The sequence below is a fragment of the Rhinatrema bivittatum genome, chromosome 7 (assembly GCF_901001135.1).
Source record: "Rhinatrema bivittatum chromosome 7, aRhiBiv1.1, whole genome shotgun sequence".
Classification (NCBI taxonomy): domain Eukaryota; kingdom Metazoa; phylum Chordata; class Amphibia; order Gymnophiona; family Rhinatrematidae; genus Rhinatrema; species Rhinatrema bivittatum.
The window spans coordinates 170,143,990-170,164,550 of record NC_042621.1 but is presented as its reverse complement, the minus strand read 5'-3'; the positions used below and the strand labels follow the sequence as shown (position 1 = coordinate 170,164,550).

The 20,561-nt window shown below is 40.6% G+C and overlaps 1 protein-coding gene across 2 annotated transcripts in view; it reads right to left on the bottom strand.

Moving 5' to 3' along the window:
• Positions 1–19,740, bottom strand: part of DLG5 (discs large MAGUK scaffold protein 5) — a 469,022-nt gene extending 449,282 nt beyond the window's left edge. For both annotated transcript variants that reach the window (XM_029609514.1, XM_029609515.1), the window contains exon 1: positions 19,658–19,740. In XM_029609514.1, the coding sequence (XP_029465374.1) occupies positions 19,658–19,682 (25 nt within the window). In that variant the 5' untranslated portion in view covers positions 19,683–19,740. The remainder of the gene's footprint in view (positions 1–19,657) is intronic.
• Positions 19,741–20,561: the final 821 nt, after the last annotated feature.

Sequence of the window (20,561 nt, the reverse complement as noted above, 5' to 3'; positions counted from 1 at the left end):
CCAGCTACACTAACTGCACTAACCACATCCTCTGGCAACAGATTCCAGAGCTTTATTGTGCGTTGAGTGAAAAAGAATTTTCTCCGATTAGTCTTAAATGTTCTACTTGCTAACTTCATGGAATGCCCCCATGTATCAGTCAGTTTTGCTTGACGTACTTTGCTTATGGACTTCGCCGTAGAAGCAGTCCTGCGTTTTTTTCTTAATGTCTATGCATTAGTACCCCCAGACTGTAAAAAAGTAGTATAAATATCAAGGTAGGTTTATATTTTTGGATCTGACACACTTGAAAACCTTCATGGTGGATAAGTCTTCTTGACTGAGGGATTGGTGAAGTGGGATTGATAGCCCTGTGTAGTTTTTTCATTTTTGCTATATATGCTGCTTTACCCATTATGAGGTCTTGTTCATGTGTAGTATTAAACATTTCTCTTTGTAAATCTGATTTTCTGAATTTCATTTTCTATCATGTAATATGATTTAAAACAAGATTAAGTTAGAAAAAAAGCATTATTAAGCCGCACATTCCAATATCCATGGAGAGGAATATAAAATAAACATACTAATGTACCAAAAGAAAGGAAACAAATACATAACAGAACCAGTACCTTCATCATCTTAATATCCAGTGTTCATCTATTTGGATTAAAAATAGAAACCATAGTCCAAGGGTGGCCAACCTTTAACTCATCAAGAGCCACAAAAACAGAATTCACAGTAGCAGAGAACTGCCATACCTTTCACAAGCTGGGGGGAGACAGTCTAAGCCTACACTATCAATTTACTCTTCACTCCATTATGCCTTTCATATTGCATGTCCTTGTCTCTCTTGGTTACACTGTATGTCTAGTTGATAAGTATCTGAATTTCCAGAAAGTATTTGACAAAGTCCCTCATGAGAGGCTTCTTAGGGTGTCCTATTGTGGATTGAGAACTGGTTGAATGATAGAAAACAGAGAGTAGGGCTAAATGGTAAATTTTCTTAAAGGAGAAAGGTGAATAGTAGAGTGCCCCAGGGATCTGTTCCGGGACCACTGCTTTTTAATATATTTATAAATGGCCTGGAAATGAAAATGAGTGAGGTGATCAAATTTGCGGATGACAAAATTATTCAAATTTGCTAAACAACAACAAGATTATGAAAAATTGAAAGAGGACCGTGAAAAACTGGGAGACTGGGCATTCAAATGGCAAAAGAAATTAAATGTGGACAAGTACAAAGTGATGCACTTAGGGAAGAGTAACCCAATTATAGCTACACACTACAAAGCTCCACATTAGGAGTCATCATTCAGGAAAAGGATCTAGGCATCACATTGATAATAAGTTGAAATGTTCTACTCAGTGTGCAGCAGCAGCCAAGAAAGCAAATAGAATGCTAGGAATTGTTAGGAAAGGAATGGAGAATAAAACAGAGAATATCATAATGCCTCTGTATCACTCCATGGTGCAACCTCATCTTGAGTACTGTGTGCAGTTCTGGTCACATCTCAAAAAAGGTATAGCAGAATTAGAAAAGATACACAGAAGGGCAACCAAATTGATAAAGGGGATGGAACGATTCACCTACAAGAAAAGGCTAAAAAGGTTAGGACTTCAGCTTGGAGAACAGACAGCTGAGGGGAGATATGATAGATGCCTATAAAATAATGAATAAGTAGAATCAGTAAACATTAATCAGTTGTTTTACTCTTTCAAAGAGTACAAAGGCTAGGGGACACAAAGTTATTAGGCGATACTTTTAAAACCAATAAGAGAAAATACTTTTTTTTTTTTACCTTGTTGCATAATAAAGTTCTGGAATACACTGCCAGAGGAAATGGAGAAAAGGTATTACTGGAGCTGCATTTAAGAAAGGTTTGTACAAGTTCCTGGAGAAAAGGTCATAAACCATTCCTAAGGTGGCTTGCAGAAATTCACTGCTTATCCCTAGGATAAGCAGCATGGAATCTATCTATCCTTTGGATCCTGCCAGGTACTTGTGACCTGGACTGGCTACTGCTGGAAACAGGATACTGGGCTTGATGGAACTTTGGTCTGACCCAGTATGGCAAATCTTATCTATCTTTCTACTGTGGATTGTTTCTTCATGCTTCTAAGTGTAACTGTATCCTCTTTGTAACTGAGTTTCTCTCTCAATCTTTTCTGTTCTGACTACACAGAGCACGCAGCAGCCTCTTGAGAAGACTGGTGTCTTGCAAGCTGGGTATGTCATAAGTAGATGCATGCATGAATTCCTTGGGTTTGCTCTGAAGTAATACAACTACACCTCCAAATAGAAGATAGATGCTTCCCACTTCTTCTTTGCACCTTTAGCTTGCTGATTTGTTTTGCAACAAGTCTGTTTTTTTCTTTCCTTCAGCTTCATCCAAATGTGCTTCTGCTTAGTATCTGAGAACAGCATGAGAACCAGTACCCCACTCGCATGAGATGGAGGCAATAATTTTTGATCAATATGAAGACCAATTCATCCCAGGGTCCCAGCCTGCCCCTGGGAAAAGGGAATTAAAAAAAAAAAGTTTCTTATATAATTTTAAAACATTTTGTTTGTACCATGGTTTTTAGTAGGCTTAGTTGTGTGTGTGTGTTTGGGGCAATGCTTATATTGAAGGTAAGAAATGTGACGGACACTTTTGAAGAGACAAATGTTATGGTATACGACAATAAGAATGTCTTTAAAAGAAGCAAGAAGTGGCACTTAACGAGGACTTTTTAAAACCTTTTTCTGCAGCATTCTTGTGGTATCTTCATAAAGAGGGGGAAAAATACATTGGAAGCTGTTTAAGTATAAGCTAGGACAGATAAGGTTCAATTACAGTTTACCTGCTAATTTGTTTTCCTCAAGTCCTGTCAGACCAGTCATCACCAGCGGGATTTGCCCCTCATACCAGCAGATGGAAGCAGAGTGTCAGATTCCCTTTCTGATGATATGGTCTTATATAGGCCAGCCCAAAACAACAGGGAAGACAGTCTACCAAAGTCAGTAGGCAAACAGAAGAAGTAATAGACCTGTCACTTTAGAAGTAGGGATACTTTTATTTATTGTACAATTTCACACGATTAAACATATGCCCAACTCAGACTTCCCCAATAAAGGCTGCATCAGGGGCTAAAAGACACTTAAAAACAAATAAATTAAAAACATATATAATAAAACAAACATCCTTATGACATACTGAAAATGATAAAATACTGAACATACAGAATGAAAAACAAAATCATATGCACATACACACACACACACACACACATATATATATATATATATATATATATACACACATACACCACAAAAAATCCTTAAAAAAGGGGGAGGAAAAAAGCACCTAAATTAGCTTATAATATTTGATACCATCAATTATTTAAGATAAAAATTCATATTTATTGAAAAAATCCTTATAAAAGTACCGTATTTTGTTTACATACAATTCAAGATACTCATACATAAATTTAATGTATAGAATACACAATTCCTAAATCTAAAAACCACTATTCATCCCTCAACTCTGACTGATCTCTTACTATAACTTAACTTAGGGCCTGATTTACTAAGGCTTTTCTCCCATTCCGTGTCTATGGGGAAAATGCTTGGTAAATGAGGCCCTTAGTCACCCTTTATACTTAAGCACAATACATCACAAAATAGCTATACTTATTCATGTATAACTCATTTCCATCAATGAATGCATAAAAATAAAATTTACACTTCATATAATATTCATCCACTTATCTATTGTTTAGTAATAAAGTACATTACTGAAAAAAGAGCTGTTATGCCCAAAAATGATTTTCCATTTCTTAGTATCACACTGTGTAGTTTTGATGGCATAACCTTATTGCTCGCTTGTCCCCGTCCGTTTCCCACTGTGTCAAATGATGGCGTGTTCACTTATTTTACATATCCCAACAAGGCCTCGTTTCGCCTATATGGCTTCTTCAGGGGAACTTTAATTTTCAAACAAAACCATCAGCTATACACGAAACAATTCAATCTCAGTATAAACTGTATCTGAGTTTCATTATCCAATCAGCTTCTAAGTATCCATCAAACTATCATTCATTCGATCTCAAATGCTTATCTCATTGTTGTTAAGAAGGGCTCCAATGTTTAGAGGGGCGCGAATGTCAAAGTTGTTTGAAATGTTATTATTTCACTTTCTTTATATCGGCTCTCTTAAGTTATTCATCTGTGCCGACCAAATGGCTTTGGACTATCAATTCCATAACCAAAGCTCATGGAGCTGGAATGCCCCTCAGTTTCCTTTTCTGCTGCTGTAACTTGTCTTTCCTCTCATCCGTCAGGTAAATTCTCCCTGCCTTGGTATCGAACTTTGCCCCATGGTGTACTTAACGTTTGAAAAGGCTGCATCTGGCTCTTGGTTCTTTTTACTATCCAGCCTAGCCTTTCTAGTGTAACCTGGTAACTCCTGTAGTAAACTGGCCCTTATTAGCCAATCGTTCAGACAGGGATACACTTTGATCCCTTCCTTTCGGAGGTATGCTGCCACTACCTCCATGACTTTCATAAATGTCCTTGGGGCTGTCGCCAGACTGAATGGCAAAGCCTTGACCTGTTAGTGTTGCCTTATCTCAAAACGCAGGAAGCCTTGAAAGTTCTTCCTGATGGGAATGTGTAAACAGGCCTCAGAGATAAAGGGAGGACATAAATTCACCTCTTCTTACCACCATCTTCACTGCTGCTAATGTTTCCATATGAAAATGTGGTACAACTAGAGCCTTCTACATCCCTTTTGGGTTTAAGACTGAGTGAAAAGTGCCCTCCTTTTTGAAACTATGAAATAGGTTGAGTAAGCACCTCTTTCCCTTTGGGGGACCGGAACAAATGCTTTTAACTGTACTAATCCGTCCAAGGTGCTCTGTGCTGCCTTCTTGCAGAGCAATGCCCCAAAACAAAAAAAAAACCCTTTCTATGGGAAATTTCACATCCAGGACATAGCCTCCCTGAATAATATTGAGAACCCACCTGTCCCCTATAATGCTGGCTCACTCCTTCTAATAATCTTGTAACCTGTCCCTTACTGGCAGTACTGAGGAAAGGCCCTGGTACAGTCACTGTGCACCTCTACTGGTTGAGGGTGGCCTATTCCCTTCTCTAGCGATGGACTAGCCACCATGAAATGTCTGCCCTCTTCCTGGTAATCTGAAAAACGTCTGATTCTGGTTCCTTTCTTTTAGAGTTTTCTATCCCTAGGCCACTCTCTCATCGGCCCCCAGCAGGGTGGGTGGGTGGGGAAAAGCAGAGTTGCTTACCTGTAACAGGTGTTCTCACAGGACAGCAGGATGTTAGTCCTCACATATGGGTGACATCATCAGGATGGAGCCCAATCACAGAACACTTTTGTCAAAGTTTCTAGAACTTTGACTGGCACCTACTGGATATGCCCAGCACAGCACCAACCCTGCAACCAGCAGGGGCCCTCCTTCAGTCTTGAAGGGGGGCCTTCAACGTAAACAAACCCAACTCCGCGGGGTGGCGGGCCGGTTTCGTGAGGACTAATATCCTGCTGTCCTGTGAGAACACCTGTTACAGGTAAGCAACTCTGCTTTCTCACAGGACAAGCAGGATGGTAGTCCTCACATATGGGTGAGCACCGAGCTGAGGATGCCCGAGCAATGCACCAAATGAACCCAAAGACATGCAACAGGCATAAGAACTGGGGTGGAATTTCTTAGAGGGCATCCTGAACCCTAACTGGTTGGCGGAAGGATGTTGGTATCTCAGTTCGCAAATAAGTTGCATAGCACAGACTAGCCGAAGATGGAATCTTGTCTGCCAGCCTTGTCTAAACAATAATGGGCTGTGAAGGTGTGGAGAGAGCTCCAGGTAGCAGTCTTACAGATGTCAGCAAGCGGCACAGAGCGTAGGTGCGCTACTGATATTGCCATGGCCCTGATAGAGTGTGCTTTAACACGGTCTTGAAGCGGAATGCCTGCCTGCTGATTGCAAAAGGAAATACAGTCCGCTAACCAGGAAGAGAGAGTCTGCTTACCCACAGGTTTACCCAATTTGATGAGATTGAAGGAAACAAACAATTGAGTGGATTTCCTGTGGGCAGCTGTACGGTCTAAAAAGAATGCTAGAGCACGTTTATAGTCAAGGGTATGCAGAGCCCGTTCTCCTGGATTTGAATGGGGCCTGGGAAAGAAGGTGGGTAGTATAATGGATTGATTGAGATGAAACTCCGATACTACCTTAGGCAAAAACTTAGGGTGAGTGCGGAGTACTACCCTATCATGCAGAAGTTTAGTGTAAGGCGGGTAGGTGACTAAGGCCTGTAACTCACTAACTCTGCGAACGGATGTGATCACCAAAAGAAAAATCACTTTCCAGTGAGATAGCGGAGATCATAGGTTTGGAGAGGCTCAAACAGCGGTTTCATGAGCTGCCCCAAAACCATGTTGAGGTCCCAGGAAGGGGCCGGAGGGCGCAGTGGAGATTTAAGGTGGAGCAAGCCACACCCAGACCACCTCCAATACGAACAGCAATGCAACCACTATCATCTGCCACGCTGGATCACTATGAACTATCTCTGAACCCCATGCACTGAGTTCTTAGGGGTGCATGGTGGGAGAAGCGTAGTATCTGTACCAAGGATGCTGAGCCTATGATATTCGTGAAATAAGAGGCCTGGCATCCTTGGTCCAGAGATTTAAAAGACTGATCTTGCAAATATCTGGACCAAAAAATGCAGGCATGGAACACCCATTGACAGACCCTAAAGAAAAAGAACACAAAACCTATGTAAAAGTTTGTTTACTTGACTTCAAAAGCGATTGCACAAGTAAACATTTAAAACTGACTTCAAAGTGATTGCATAAAATGCATAGTTGAATATGCAGCAAAAGTCCACAAATTCCATAGACAGGTTCATAAACTGAGAGAGACCCTAGCTGATAGCCTGGCAAGGTGGATGAAGTATTCCCATTAAGAAGTTGTAGTGAATCCATCTCTTCAAAACAGCAGCAATGACTGAGTTGGGAGGGGGAGAGAGAGAGAGAGAGGCTATAATGTCATCTCCCTAGACAGAGATTTGTATCCCTATGGGAGGCCCACCTAGTAACTCGAGGTGAGGTTTAGGTATTAGTGTAGGGGTTAGGGGCCACTTTGACATTCAAAGTGAGATGTGTGAACAGAACAGTGGTCTCTTGTAATGATTTGATGTCCTTCGGAGTGAGGAAACTCACCCAAAAATGAGATTTGTACAATGTTCTCTCCACCTAGCTTGATGTTACCCAGGTAGAGAGTCCGAAGGACATCAAATCATTACAAATCATCTCTCTCTCTCTCACATCCCCCTACCCAGTGATTGTCTGCGGGAAATACAACAGGTCTGGCACCTATCGCAAAGTCTGAAAAGGTTATTGCAATTTGCGCTAACTTAGCTCTTCACATAGGTAATTAGCGCAAATTGCAATAAACTGAATATTTGCATAAGCCACGCCCCTTTTGCTATCACATGCGATGCGATACCGCATTTTGATAAATCTAGGCCTAAGTTTGCTTAGCCCATTCTTCAGCTGGGGATTAACCACAGGAACCCTGCAACTGTGGGTCCTACATCCAGACACTGCTGGGTAATGCTTAGGATGCCCTCCTAGGGGCTGTGAATATTGTTTCTCTGGTCCAAAGAACACTAGAATTGAACCCAGGTTCTCTGCATGGCAGCACACAGTACAGGTTACTGAACCACTCTGTGCTTCTTTTTAATAATTAAATGCTTAGTGGTCAACAAACAAAGATGCAATGTATGTCTCCGTAATACAGAGCAGCTGATCTATGGAGCAAGGTCAATAAAGTACAATAACAGTGTCAATCCAGAAAACTCATGTTGACTGTTTTTATTTTGAACTCAAACCCTAACCCTCCCACTAAACTTCCCTATAGACCTTATCTACTTCCTTGACCTCCCCCCCTCTACCCCTCCCTCAAGCTCAGGCAATATCATCGGAGTACCATAGACTAATCACTCCATGCTTCTTTAAGCACATAAAAAGATGACAGCATTGCTTGACAAACAGACTTTTCTTTTGCCCTGAATTCCAGTAATTTGTGAGCCCTCATTTTCAGATCTCCTGTTTATGTATTTGGTTCCAAAACCACACAAAGGCAGTGTGATCCTTCTTCCAACAAGCACGCAACAGCAGCTCCTGAAAGGATCAGCTATCAAAAGAAGTCCTGATAAGGTGATAAAAAGCAGGTTTTCCATTCTAAAACAAGGGTAACCAATATAATTACATTTAGAAATAGTGGCCAACAGCCAGCACAGGTATGCCTTAGATTAGGGACACTTGCAAATTTATATCTAATCATCTTTTAATTTAAGTAGTACTTTTATTGGACAGTTTAAAACCCTAAACAGAGGAGGAATAGCCTAGTTGTTAGAGCATTGGGCTATGAAATAGGAGACCAGTGTTCAAGTCCCACTGATGTAAATCAAGGTATATAAAAATAATAAAATAAACTAGCTTTGAAACTTATATAAGAAAAGGATGAGAATGCTGGCAGGCCTTTGGTAACATATGATTCTTACTATATTTACAATTTTAGTCTCAATCCCCAAATCAGTGGTCCCAGCTTTGTGTGTATGTTGTTTTTTCTTTGTTTGATTGTTTTGTTTGTTTTTTTTTGTTACTGAACCCAGTCCTCTCTAGCCAATGACAACCTCACAATCCCCTGCAAACCTTTTTTCCCACTGAGATTTGCATTTCTTAAGGAAACAACTCTTTGTCTGCAGCCAGAATGCCCAGTACTTTCTGGACTGAAGCATAAAGCAAGTAAATGTAAGATATAGTCTCACTTTATATATTTTATCTATTTAAGAAAGCAAATTAGCTCACCTCTAAACAGAGGAAGAGGAATAGTCTAGTGGTTAGAGCATTGGGCTATGAACTAGGAGACCAGGGTTCAAGTCCAGCTGATGTAAATCAAGGTGTAATAAAATAAACTAGCTTTGAAACTTATATAAGGAAATGCTGGCAGGCCTTTGCTAACATATGACTTTTACAATTTTAGTCTCAATCCCCAAATCAGTGGTCCCAGCTTTGTGTGTATGTTTTTTTTTTTGTTTCATTGGTTGTTTTTTTTTGGTTTGTTTTTTTACTGAACCCAGTCCTCTCTAGCCAATGACAAGCTCACAATCCCCTGCAAACCTTTTTTCCCACTGAGATTTGCATTTCTTAAGGAAACAACTCTTTGAGTCTGCAGCCAGAATGCCCAGTACTTTCTGGACTGAAGCATAAGGCAAGTAAATGTAAGATGTATTCTCACTTTAGACATTTTATCTATAAGAGAGCAAATTAGGTTACCTGTACACAGAAGAAGAATAGCCTAGTGGTTAGATCATTGGGCTATGAACCAGGAGACCAGGGTTCAAGTCCTGCTGATATAAACTGAGGTATATAAAAATAATAAAATAAACTGGCAGGCCTTTGGCAATATGTGGTTCAGCACAGGAAGCAGCACCTTTGTTTATGCCAGGTTCTTATGGCCTGGATTGGCCAGGATGCTGGGCTTAATGGACCCTTGGTCTGACCCAAACAGCAGGATGAATTAACCAAAAGTTTACCCACAGTTGGCTAATTTATGCCTGCCTGTTGGTAAAAGAGAAAAAGTAATTATACTTTTTATAAATGAATATGAAAGATGTGCAAATAGTAGCTAGGGTTGAAGCCTTGATAAATGATGCTATTGTTCTGCATTTCAAACTGTGCTAATTTAACCCTTTTTTATGTCTGTTAGTTTAATCTTAAATTAAGGGCCTGATTGGGAGAAAAGCCTTAATGAATCAGGATCTAAATTAGTAAAAAAAAAAATCAAATGCTAGGTGAATCTGTATTTAAGTATATCAAATAAAGTCCTTTTCAGAAAAAGCAAGACATTTTAAATGTTTGCTAATGATACTGTTTCAAATATATGCAAGCAAATTGAAATATAGTCTTTATGATCTTTTTTTGCTTATATAACAAGTCAACACAGACTGATAGGAAAATAATGGCCCCTCCTGGAACAATCATTAACAGAAGAGAGCATATTTAAATAGATGCTTTTTTTGAAGAGGACCTTGCTTTGCAGGATGGCAATGTTACTGCCCTAACATTAAATTTGTAGAGAATTTCAGGTTGAGAGAGGAGGAAGTTGGAAAGTGGCAATTTTCACAGAAACAAAAATGTGTAGGCAAAAACAAATTTTGCTAAAATCACTGGGACTTTTGATCAAATGTGCTGAAGGTAAGATAAGACAAATCTGCAGTGCTTCTGAATAATTTTTTGCTAGAATGGCTTTTTGTTGCATTCTTCCCCTTTCAAAATTAGAAGGCAGAAGCCTTGATAACTGATACTACTACTCAGAAGCTTCAAACTTTTGGTAAAAGATGTGGTATTCTAAAATGCTGCAAAGCAAACTCAAGGTTTTTGCACTTTTGTGTCCTGCTTTTGCTCAGTCATTGAATTTGGGCCTTACAATTTTTAAAGTTAATAATTTTCAAAAAGAACTTGCTTTGATTTTAAGGAGCACTTAAATCTGTCTAAATTTAGCTAGAATGAAACACTTCCTTCACAGGTACCTAATGCTGTTTTCTCTTTCAAGGCAAAAACAACTTTTTGAATGTTCTTTATGAAGTATTGGGGCCAATTTTGTACTCTTGGCTGTCTCAAATTCCACTGGGCACCATTACTCTAATCTGTCATGCAGAATTCCTTACGTTAAACCTGAATACATATTCAACCTCTGTAAAACTGTATAACATGCCACCGACCGCTGATCCATCACAGCCTGAGTTCTCTACCTTATGGTTCTGGGTCCAGTGCCACGTCCTGCGATCTGCTGGGACCTCCAGTCATGGCTCCTGGCATCCTGGGCTCCTCTGAGCAAGAGCCCACAGCAACTCACCAGCTTTACAGGGCCAGCGCCCAGGATTTCCTATGGTGGGTACTGGTTACTCACTAATTTGGGCAGGTGCCTGAGCAAGAGGTCCCGCAGAGTCTGGCTGTTCCTGATTCTGACTAGCATTTAAGATCCAGCCTGGGTCCTGGCCTTGCTTCTGTCTGCTACCTGCCCATGAATGGACTCCGCCTGCCTTGTGACCTTAGCTGCCTGACCACATCTCTGCCTCACAATTCTGTACCATGTCTTGGCCCTGCGAGTCAATAGTCCCAGGATCCACTCTTCCAAGCCAGAGACAGATAGAAACAAAATTCTCAACTAGCATTACCTTTTCTTTATTACATCTGAGTGGTTAGAGTAGCAGGTCAAGAACCAGGGAAGTCAAGATTCAAATCCTGCTGACACTCCTTGTGACTTTGAGCACATTGCCTCAGGTACAACTTAGATTGGAAGCCCTCTGAGGACAGGAAAATACATACAAGTACCTGCATGAAACTCACCTTGAGTTACCATTAAAAATGGTGCAAGCTAAATCTAAATGTATTTTAAATAAGTGAACAGAAAGGTCCCCCAACTGGATTGCCACAGCAGAAGTGCAGGGTGAACTGTCAGATTTTTCAACCAGAAAGTCAGATGCTGGCAGGCAGATGAGTAGAGCTGGGCCAGGACGGCCATGATATGTGGAAGTCTTGCTTTCCATCCTCCCCAAGCCCCTGGGCGTTCTCTTCTAGCCAGAAGGTGTCAGCGAGCAGGGCCTCTTACATGCGGCTGCTGCTGCCACCTACTGACATGCCAGCTTCCTTCTACAGTCAGAATAGTACGGGGCCCTGGAGTTTCCTGAGACCCATCAACCCGCATGTTTCCAGCAGCAGAGTGAAACCATAATAGAAGGCAAGACGCGCTGCTCGCCCAACCCTTAATCATGCGGGATGGGGAGGAAAGGTGATGGGGTACCATGATGAAGTGATCCCAGTGCTGGATACCTCCTGACAAAGGTTAGGAGCCACCAAGTTAGTTTAACAACCATTTATGTCCTCTCTTGCTGGGAATTCTATTGGTAATTAAATGACTTTCTTTGGCTTCTCTCTCCCTGCTTCCCTTCTTTTAAAAGGTGACAGCTGATTCAACTTCTAGTTAGCAAACACTTTTTCTGACTGAGGCCCAAGAGTCAGAGTGAGATGGCAGCATGACAAACATTTCTGTTTATCCACATCACTCTGCACCAAATCAAACTGACTTTGGCAGGACTCCCACATTCTGTGGGGGAGCAAGAATTTGATTAAAACTGGAAATGGCCCAGTCTACTTTCCCATTGCCTGTCACATCATAAGAAAAACTGCCAGAGAATCACACAGATCCGCCACACTGTCTCCAAAGTCATTCTGTTCTTAGAATTATTTGTGGTCAGCTCTGTCATGACCCGTAAAAGCACATAGCCACTGAAGCGTTAGGTTCTTCTTGGAAATCACATGACACACCAAGAAAGCTTAAACCTTTCACAGGGCACATTAAAGGAGTTTCACTTAATGCAATCCTTATTCAGCTCAGGTGTTCCACAATCACTTTAGACTGAAGGCCAATCTAAACTGTGCGAGTTTAGATTGGTTTCTTTCAGTTTTATAAGTTTCACAACTTTAAAATGACCCTACCCCTAAATAAACAACTCCAGTAGTTAGTATAAATGATTGCAAATTAGAATGGAGTAAAACCATTTGTCTGCTAAAGGGTTGCAAACCATAACTAACAGAGATGGAGCTGTCACAGAAGAGGCAAAGGGATGGGGGTTGTCTCAAAACATGCAGGTCTGAAAGGGAAGAGACCCTTCCCTTTCAAAAGCAACCCTTGCCCAAGACACTATTTTGTCTAACAACTGCCCTGAATATGGACTGTCTCTATATACAATTCAAGGATCAGAACTGCTCGTATTGACATAAAACAGATCTTAAGATGCAAATTAATTGCATCCATCCAATCAATAAAATGGGCACAAAATATCAGGCAGTACACTTAGGAAAACAATATCCTGAAAAAATGTTTAGCATTTTTGAAAACTCTTGTAAAGACTGCCACTATGACAATAGAGTTTATATGACACGCTTGCACAGCTTAAGATATCTATGTCTGACATGGTAAAATTCTTAGCTGATAATTGTATTTCCTTTCCTTCTAGACCAGTTCTTACACTGTATTATACTGCTTATTGTTTTTGGAGGTATTGCTTTTCACATTTTACATGTACACCACTTTTCCCCAAATATGTAATGCAGAATTTGAGTTGCCATATTGGTCCTGGCAAAAGCTGGATTCTCTGTCAGTCAACCTGTAAAATATTCAGTTTTTCCAAAGATGAAACAATGACATCCATTTTCAGTTGTGTGTGAGAATAATTGCCAAGTCATTCATTCAATGCTTTGACATATGAATGACTATTTTAGTGCATTGAATTGACAGTTTAAATAATCCATTTAATTCTTCCACTATTACAAAGTGGGAGGGAGTGAAATTATCTTTTGAATGTACTCGAATAGATGATGCTGGTAATTTGTGGAATCAGACAGACATGTATGATGAAATTTCTCCGCACCTTGGTTTACTCAGGAATTGGTGATATTGTGGTGTATTTTTTACAGAGCAGAAAGGCACTGGAGGAAACATGAATCTGTTGAACTGAGAGAGTTATTTTAGACTCTTGTCTTCATATCAAACAGAAGTTTTTAATACTAGAAATGCATTCTGTTTGTCAAAAATTACTACTGCTATTAATAAACCTTTAGTTTTGTTTGATGTTGTAAAGGATTGAGAAACCATCATATGATGTGTTATTACAACCTTCTGCTAATGATTTAGCAAACTTTTTTCAGTCTAAAATGTACTTGGTAGGGAAGTCCCTGCCTGTGTGTGGGGTTATAGACATGGAATCTTTTGACCTGAATGATTTATCTTCAAAGTGGTCAACTTTCTGTATGTTATCTAAGGCTATGTTAGTAGATGTAGTAGCTTCAGTAAAATTAGCACAGAGTTTTCTGGATCCTTGTACATTTCTCTTATTAGAGAATTATCTATCTGCTTTCTCAGATCAAATGGTTTGTATTTTTAATATATGTCTTTAATGAAGGGTGTGTTTCCACTTTTATGGAAGCAAGCTATTGTTCAACCAATTCAAAAGGATCATTCTCAATCTGTTAGTATTGTATCAAATTACAGACCCACTGCACTATGAGTAAAATATTAGAGAAATGGCTATTAATACAGTTAAATGAGTTTTTAGAAGAATATCATGTTCTAGATGGACAGTTTGGTTTCAGAAAATATCATGGAACTGAAACATTGTTTGTTTCGTTAGTTGATGACATTTGGTGTAACCTAGACAGGTACAGATCTGGAGAACTTGTCCAGTTGGATGTTGCTGCTGCATTTGATTCTTTCACCCTTTATTTCTTGCGAAATTAAAGACTTGCTATTGGAGGAACTGTTTTTGAATAATGCCTCTTTGTCAAAAAGGAGTCAGAAGGTTATATGTAAGAATAGTGAATCAGCATGGATTACTATTGACTCAGGAGTCCCTCAGAGTTCGGCTCCATCAGCTTACCTTTTAATATATTTTTACAGCCATTGTGTTGTTTATTAAATTCGCTGGGGGTGGTGATATATGCTTTGCAGATGACTTGCCATTTTTTATTCCTAGCCAGGAACCTGGGATATTTAAACAATGTTATGGGGCAGTTAAAAATTGGTTTATTAGTAACTGGTTCTGAACGAAAATAAAACCACACTTCTTTGGCTGGGACACAGGGTATATCCTAATGCTTTGATTGAGATTGAAGGAGGACATAATTTGGGATTAATTGGTGAAACATGAAATTTGGGAGTGTGGATAGATAGTAAATTATCTTTTTGAACACAGATTTAAAATGTATCCAAACAAGCATTTTTTAAAGTTGCATTTTAAAAGGCCTTTATGGAATTATTTGTTGCCTATGGGTTTCCATTTAGTGGTATAGGCCTTGGTTCCAAGTATAGCAGACTATTGTAATGTGTTATATATATATATATATAGGCCTGCCAAAATATTTGATGAAAGTTTTGCAATGTCTAAAATGCAGCTGTAAGAATATTTGATTTAAAAATGGGGGAAATATGTTAAATCTCATATAAAGACTCTGCATTGGTTGCCTATTTTACAGTGATCTCAGTTTAAGTTGCTTTCATTAGTGCATAAGGCAGTTTAAGATTTTGCTGTATGTCCCAAATAGTGTCTTACGCTCTGATTCACATCATTCATTGAACATCCCTTCCGGTCAGGATTTTAGATTGCAGCATACCAAGTCCAGAGCATTTTCTATTGTACACTCTTGTGAATGGAAGAAGTTGCCACTGAAGTTATGTTTAGAAGTAGATTATAAAACCTTCATAAAATATTAAAGACTTATTTGTTTGCACAGACATATTCAGATTAATTATAATGGATTTAAATGCAGTTCCAGCTGTTTTGAAATCGTGCTTTTTAGTGCTTTTTTAGTGATTTTAATTTATTGATATTAAAAACACACAACAAAGAACTACATTATATGAATGTGATGACTGTAATCCACACTGGACATTTTGGATTTGTAGAATATAAGAAATTCAATTCTGATTTTTCAGAGGACAAACAGGATGGCAGTCCTCATACATGAGTGAATCCCAAGCTAGAGGCTGCTAAAAACAGGAAAAATGGGGCAACCCTTTACTGCAGAGGCACCATTTCCTCCCTCCCTTTTTTGATGAGGCAGCAGACCTATAAAAGACCCTAGGAGGGAAATGAATTGGGGTTTTCACCTCAGAGACTGGTACGACAGACAGAAACCCCATTACGCAGCAAGGTGTCCTAAGGCAGGGACATTATGCGAGTACAGGGAGAGAGGCCTACTAGGACCCAGACAGTACAGGCAAACGACAACTGCAAATCAGCTGGAGTTACAGAGTCCAGAAGAAAGAAAAACTGCAGTTTATCAACTGAGTATCAAGTAGAGTTGGCAACTATCCAGATTTTCTCTGGAGAGTACAGATAGTCTCTAGCACCCCCTCCTGGTTTCTGGATAAAATGTTCAGATTTTAGCCCTCCAGGTCCAGCCTCAGTCCTCTCCGGTATAACCTCTACCACGCTCTCCAGCCTAGCACCGTGGTATCTCAACTAAATGCTTCCCTAGATGTACAATCTCTATTGCAGAGTACAGTTCAAACGACAGCTGTCTGAACTATCCATAGCTAGCACCATCTGACAATGTAAACTAGAAAGAGAATCTACTTCCGGAGCCATCTGCTTTGGGCAGCAATGTTTTCATCTCTGGGATTATCTTTATGGAGTGTAATAAAGGCTGAGACAGTTATGGCCCCACTGGAGAGCTCTCATGTTGAGGCATGTTGGAGTCCACATGCACAGCTGCTGCCATATGCCAGAGGACTACTAGAACTGCTGAGACTGGGACCTGATCCATCTGTAGAAGGCTCTGGACCAATACTTGCAGGAAGACAGCCCTTTCTGATTGTAGGAATGCTTTTTCCTGTAGGAAGTCTATCCTTGCCTTAATGAACTTCATTCTCTTTGATTAGGGATGAAGCTTGATGGTAAAACTGACTATAAACCCCAGTGACTGAAGTAGAAGGATCACCTTGCATAGGGCACCAGCCAGTCTTCCAGATAAGGAAAGACCCAACTCCCTTTACAACACAGATGTGCCACCGCTACCACTAGCATTTTGTGAAAATGCTTGGGGTTGCCAAGATGCTGAAATGGAGCACTTTGTGCTGGTAGTGAGCATTTTCCGCCACAAATTTGAGTTACTTCCAGTGAAACGGATGAATAGGGATGTGAGCATATGCATCCTTCAGATCTAGGGTATGCATCCAGTCTGCCACCTGGATGATGGATAGGATTGTGTTGAGGGAGTTCATTTTGAACTTCTCCTATAACAACCCCGTTCAGGCTTCATAAATCCAGGATGGGTCTCAATCCGCTTGATTTCTTGGGGATAAGTAAATAGCAGGAATAGAACACCTTACTATGATTTTCAGGAAAGACACTATTGTCTGCTGGTTGAGAAGCAACTCCAAATTGGGAAGAAGTTGGGTCGACTGAGCTAGATCTGGATTGAAGGCTAAACAGGGGAAATTGCTGGAGTCCGAGAGAAATACAAACAGTAGTGAGGCTCCACAATTTTGAAGACCCAAAGGTCCTTGGTGATTTTCTTCCATCTCATTGATGAAGAGCTAAATCTTTCCTCTGACTGGAGGGGTTGAAGACTAGGGGTCAGAGCTCGGAGCTTGTGAATAACTCAGCCTCAGTTTGGGCTGAGGTTGTTATGGTGTCTTAAGCAGACATTTCTCACGTCGGTGTCTGAGGGCCGGAAGCTGCCAGTGCAGCACCACAGGTGTGGCGCAATATCACTGAAATTAGCGGAAGGTGCATCTTTGGAAAAATGAATGCTTAAAAATGAAGTAAGGATGCCTACAGGAAAAAGGCTGGTTAGTTTCAGCTGACAGGCTTAATGGCTGCATGCTGTTCCTTAACCTGAGCAATAATTTCTCTGACTTTGACCCTGAAGAGATTGTCCACAGAGAATGGGACATCAGGCAGTTTGTCATAAACATTTTCCCACAGACTACTGGCTCTCAACAAGGATATCTGGTGAGCCGCAACGGCTAAGCAGAAGATTTTGCTATAGTTCAAAGGACTCATACACGGTCCAGATTAGATGGCATTTGCACTCTTCCCTATGCAGAAGAGCCTGCCAATAGCTGTCCTGCTCCCTGTCCAGGGACTCCACCAGAGGTTTCAACTTGTTGATGTAGTCGTGTAAGTATTGCACCACAGAGCTGATGAGCTGCAATATGGATTTAATGCATCAAATTCTGGAAAAAAATCTTTCTTCCTGAAACTGTCCAATAACTTGGGGTCCTTATTTGGGGTGAGTGTTAGAAAAGATCCTGGCCTTTTTATCCTGCTTCAATGCACACTACTACTGCAGATTGGTGCAGTAGTTGGACCATGCCAAACCAAAGCATCTGCTGCACTCTGGATTTAAGATCCAAGTTCCTGGCTACTGGGGGGCAGGAAGCAAGAGTATACCACATTCTCGTTTTCAGATCCCGCAGGTGAACCAAATCGCTGTTGGTTTGATAGGGGTGGAATCCAAAGTAGGCGAAAAACTGGTGTGGGGATCCTTTCTTTCCAGACATTTTCCCCAATGGCCTTGTCCAGCTTGTCCAAAAATCTGGAGTATGAGAGATCTTCTGGTGGGAAAAGAAGTGCCAGAAGGTCAGGTAAAGAAGTCTGGTGGCATTCCTGTACATCCTCTCTCTGTACTGAGAGATGGAGGATGCTAATCCATGACACCAACAAAGATGACTATGACTGAGGTGGAGACTTTGGTCATCTTGGAGGGGGCAACTCCTGAGGCAGTTTCTGGTTGGTGGTGCCCCACACTTCATTCTCAGAATGTTAGCTAGACTCCTCCGCAGAGAGGAATGGTCTGACCGACTAAGACAAGTTACTTTGCACCACTGGGATTTCTGATAGAAGTACCCATGATGTGGAAGTAGGAGGGACTTCCATTTCAGGGGAAAAACTGTGACATTCCAGACAGGAGAGGTTGTCACTGGTCACCAAAGAGGTAAGGAAAGTCTTCACCAGTTGAGCTATGTAGTCCAAGGCTGTTGTGTTCTGTAGTCCAGACTCATTTCTCTGAAACCAAAATATGATCATCCTCTTGAGAAGCATTGGAGACTCTCTCTTCGGCTCCCTCTGTTAAGGGTCACATGGCAACCAAAGGCACAATGGAGCAGATAATATCCAGTTTCCAAATGTAGTGGTAAAGTTCTAGGTTGAGTGGTTTGGACAGACTATGAGGGGATTCTGGAAGGCCTGGGATCAAGAAAGAGGAGGGGAGATGGAGACAAGGGCACCAAAACAGAAAAGCGCAATAGCAAAATGTCTCTGCCGGGGGTTCCCTGGGTGCCTGGGTTACAACCGGCATATGTGGTGTCTACTCTCTGCTCTTTCACCAGTGGGTCGACTGCTTCAGCTATGCCAATGGTTCTTGCACTGCTGGCTCCAAATGAGCCGAATGGCACTTCTCTGGCATTGACAAACCCTGTTTACAGGGAAAGAAAACTTGGGAGAGCACTGTGGAATGTGCCGGCTCTTGTGCTCAACGCTTCCCATCTTGCTAGATGCCTGGACTGCTGCAGGTCCACAGTCCAGCACCGCAGCTGAAGGAACCCTGCCCAAGGTGCTTTCACTTGACTTGGCATAGAGGGAGCCTTAGGCAACTCCCCTCCAGAAAGAGTTTCTCAGTCTCTTTACAGACTTGTGGAACTCCACCTGCTAAGCTCGATTCTGCTGAAATCTAAGCAACATCTGACCAGTCATAGCAATTAGCTGAGTCCTAATCAGGTCCCAAGCAATTGTAGCAGATATTGTGGCTGTCTGTGATAGACATCTTGTGGACACAAACACATCTCTGCTTTCTTTTTTTTTTAATAGTACTGAAGAGTGCTATTGAGGGGTTGCCAAACCAATGAGGCTACACAAAAAGTAAGGTAGAAGTAAAAAGACTGCAGTAGCAGATAATATGAAAGAAAAGATAAGTGAGTAAGAGGGGGCACACATCCATGCAAAAGCTCAGAGAAAAAAAAAAAAAGACTAAAGTGCTCAAGAGTCAGCACGCACACACAGGAACTCCCACACATGCTCAGCAGTAAAGCTTTACTGACCTATATGGGTCCATTTCGCGTCCATCAGATGACGTCATCCATGTGACATGGCTGATTCAGCCCTGCTTGTTGACAGACTACAACAACCCAAATTAAAAAAAAAACAAAAACTGATAAATTAAATAGTTCACAAATAATGGGGAAATCAAAATACTAAAAAAAACCAGGAAGTCTCAGGAGAAAAAAAGAAAGGAAAAGCAAGACTTAAATGACAGCGCATAGCTACAACACTATATACATATCTTGCTATCCTCTACTAACTATTGAGAGGCCTTTGGTAGAATTATTGTAGGAGAAGAAAGCCTTGGCCTAATAGCCAAGAAATTAATAAGATAAGAAGAATCATAAAAAAACATAACATTTAAAATATTTGATCACACATTTTCATGGATAATTTATCAAAAAACTGGCTCCAAATTATAATAGTTGGGGTCCAAATAAAAATGATTTCCTTTTATTCTGTGTGACATCCAGAAAAGCCACACGCTTTATAAAACATTTATAAGATTTTTCAACATAAAATAATAAGATACATCATGTATAAACGTAAACACCACAGAATAAAATGAGGAGAAAAAATGGTACAGAAACAAAGATATTAAATAAATGAGAAGCAAGAAACTTCTCAGGCAGTCAACACATCAACTATAAGCAAATACATTCAAATACATTTTACAAGCATCCATAAAATGTATGGTAAATATCCCATCCCTTATATCAGTGGTTCCCAACCCTGTCCTGGGGACTCCAGGATATCCACAATATTCATGAGAGAAAATGTGCATGTTATGGAGGCAGCGCTTGCAAATTCTCTCTTATGCATATTCATTATGGATATCCTGAAAACCTGACTGGCTTGGGGGTCCCCAAGAGAGGGTTGAGAACCACTGCCTTATGTTTTAAG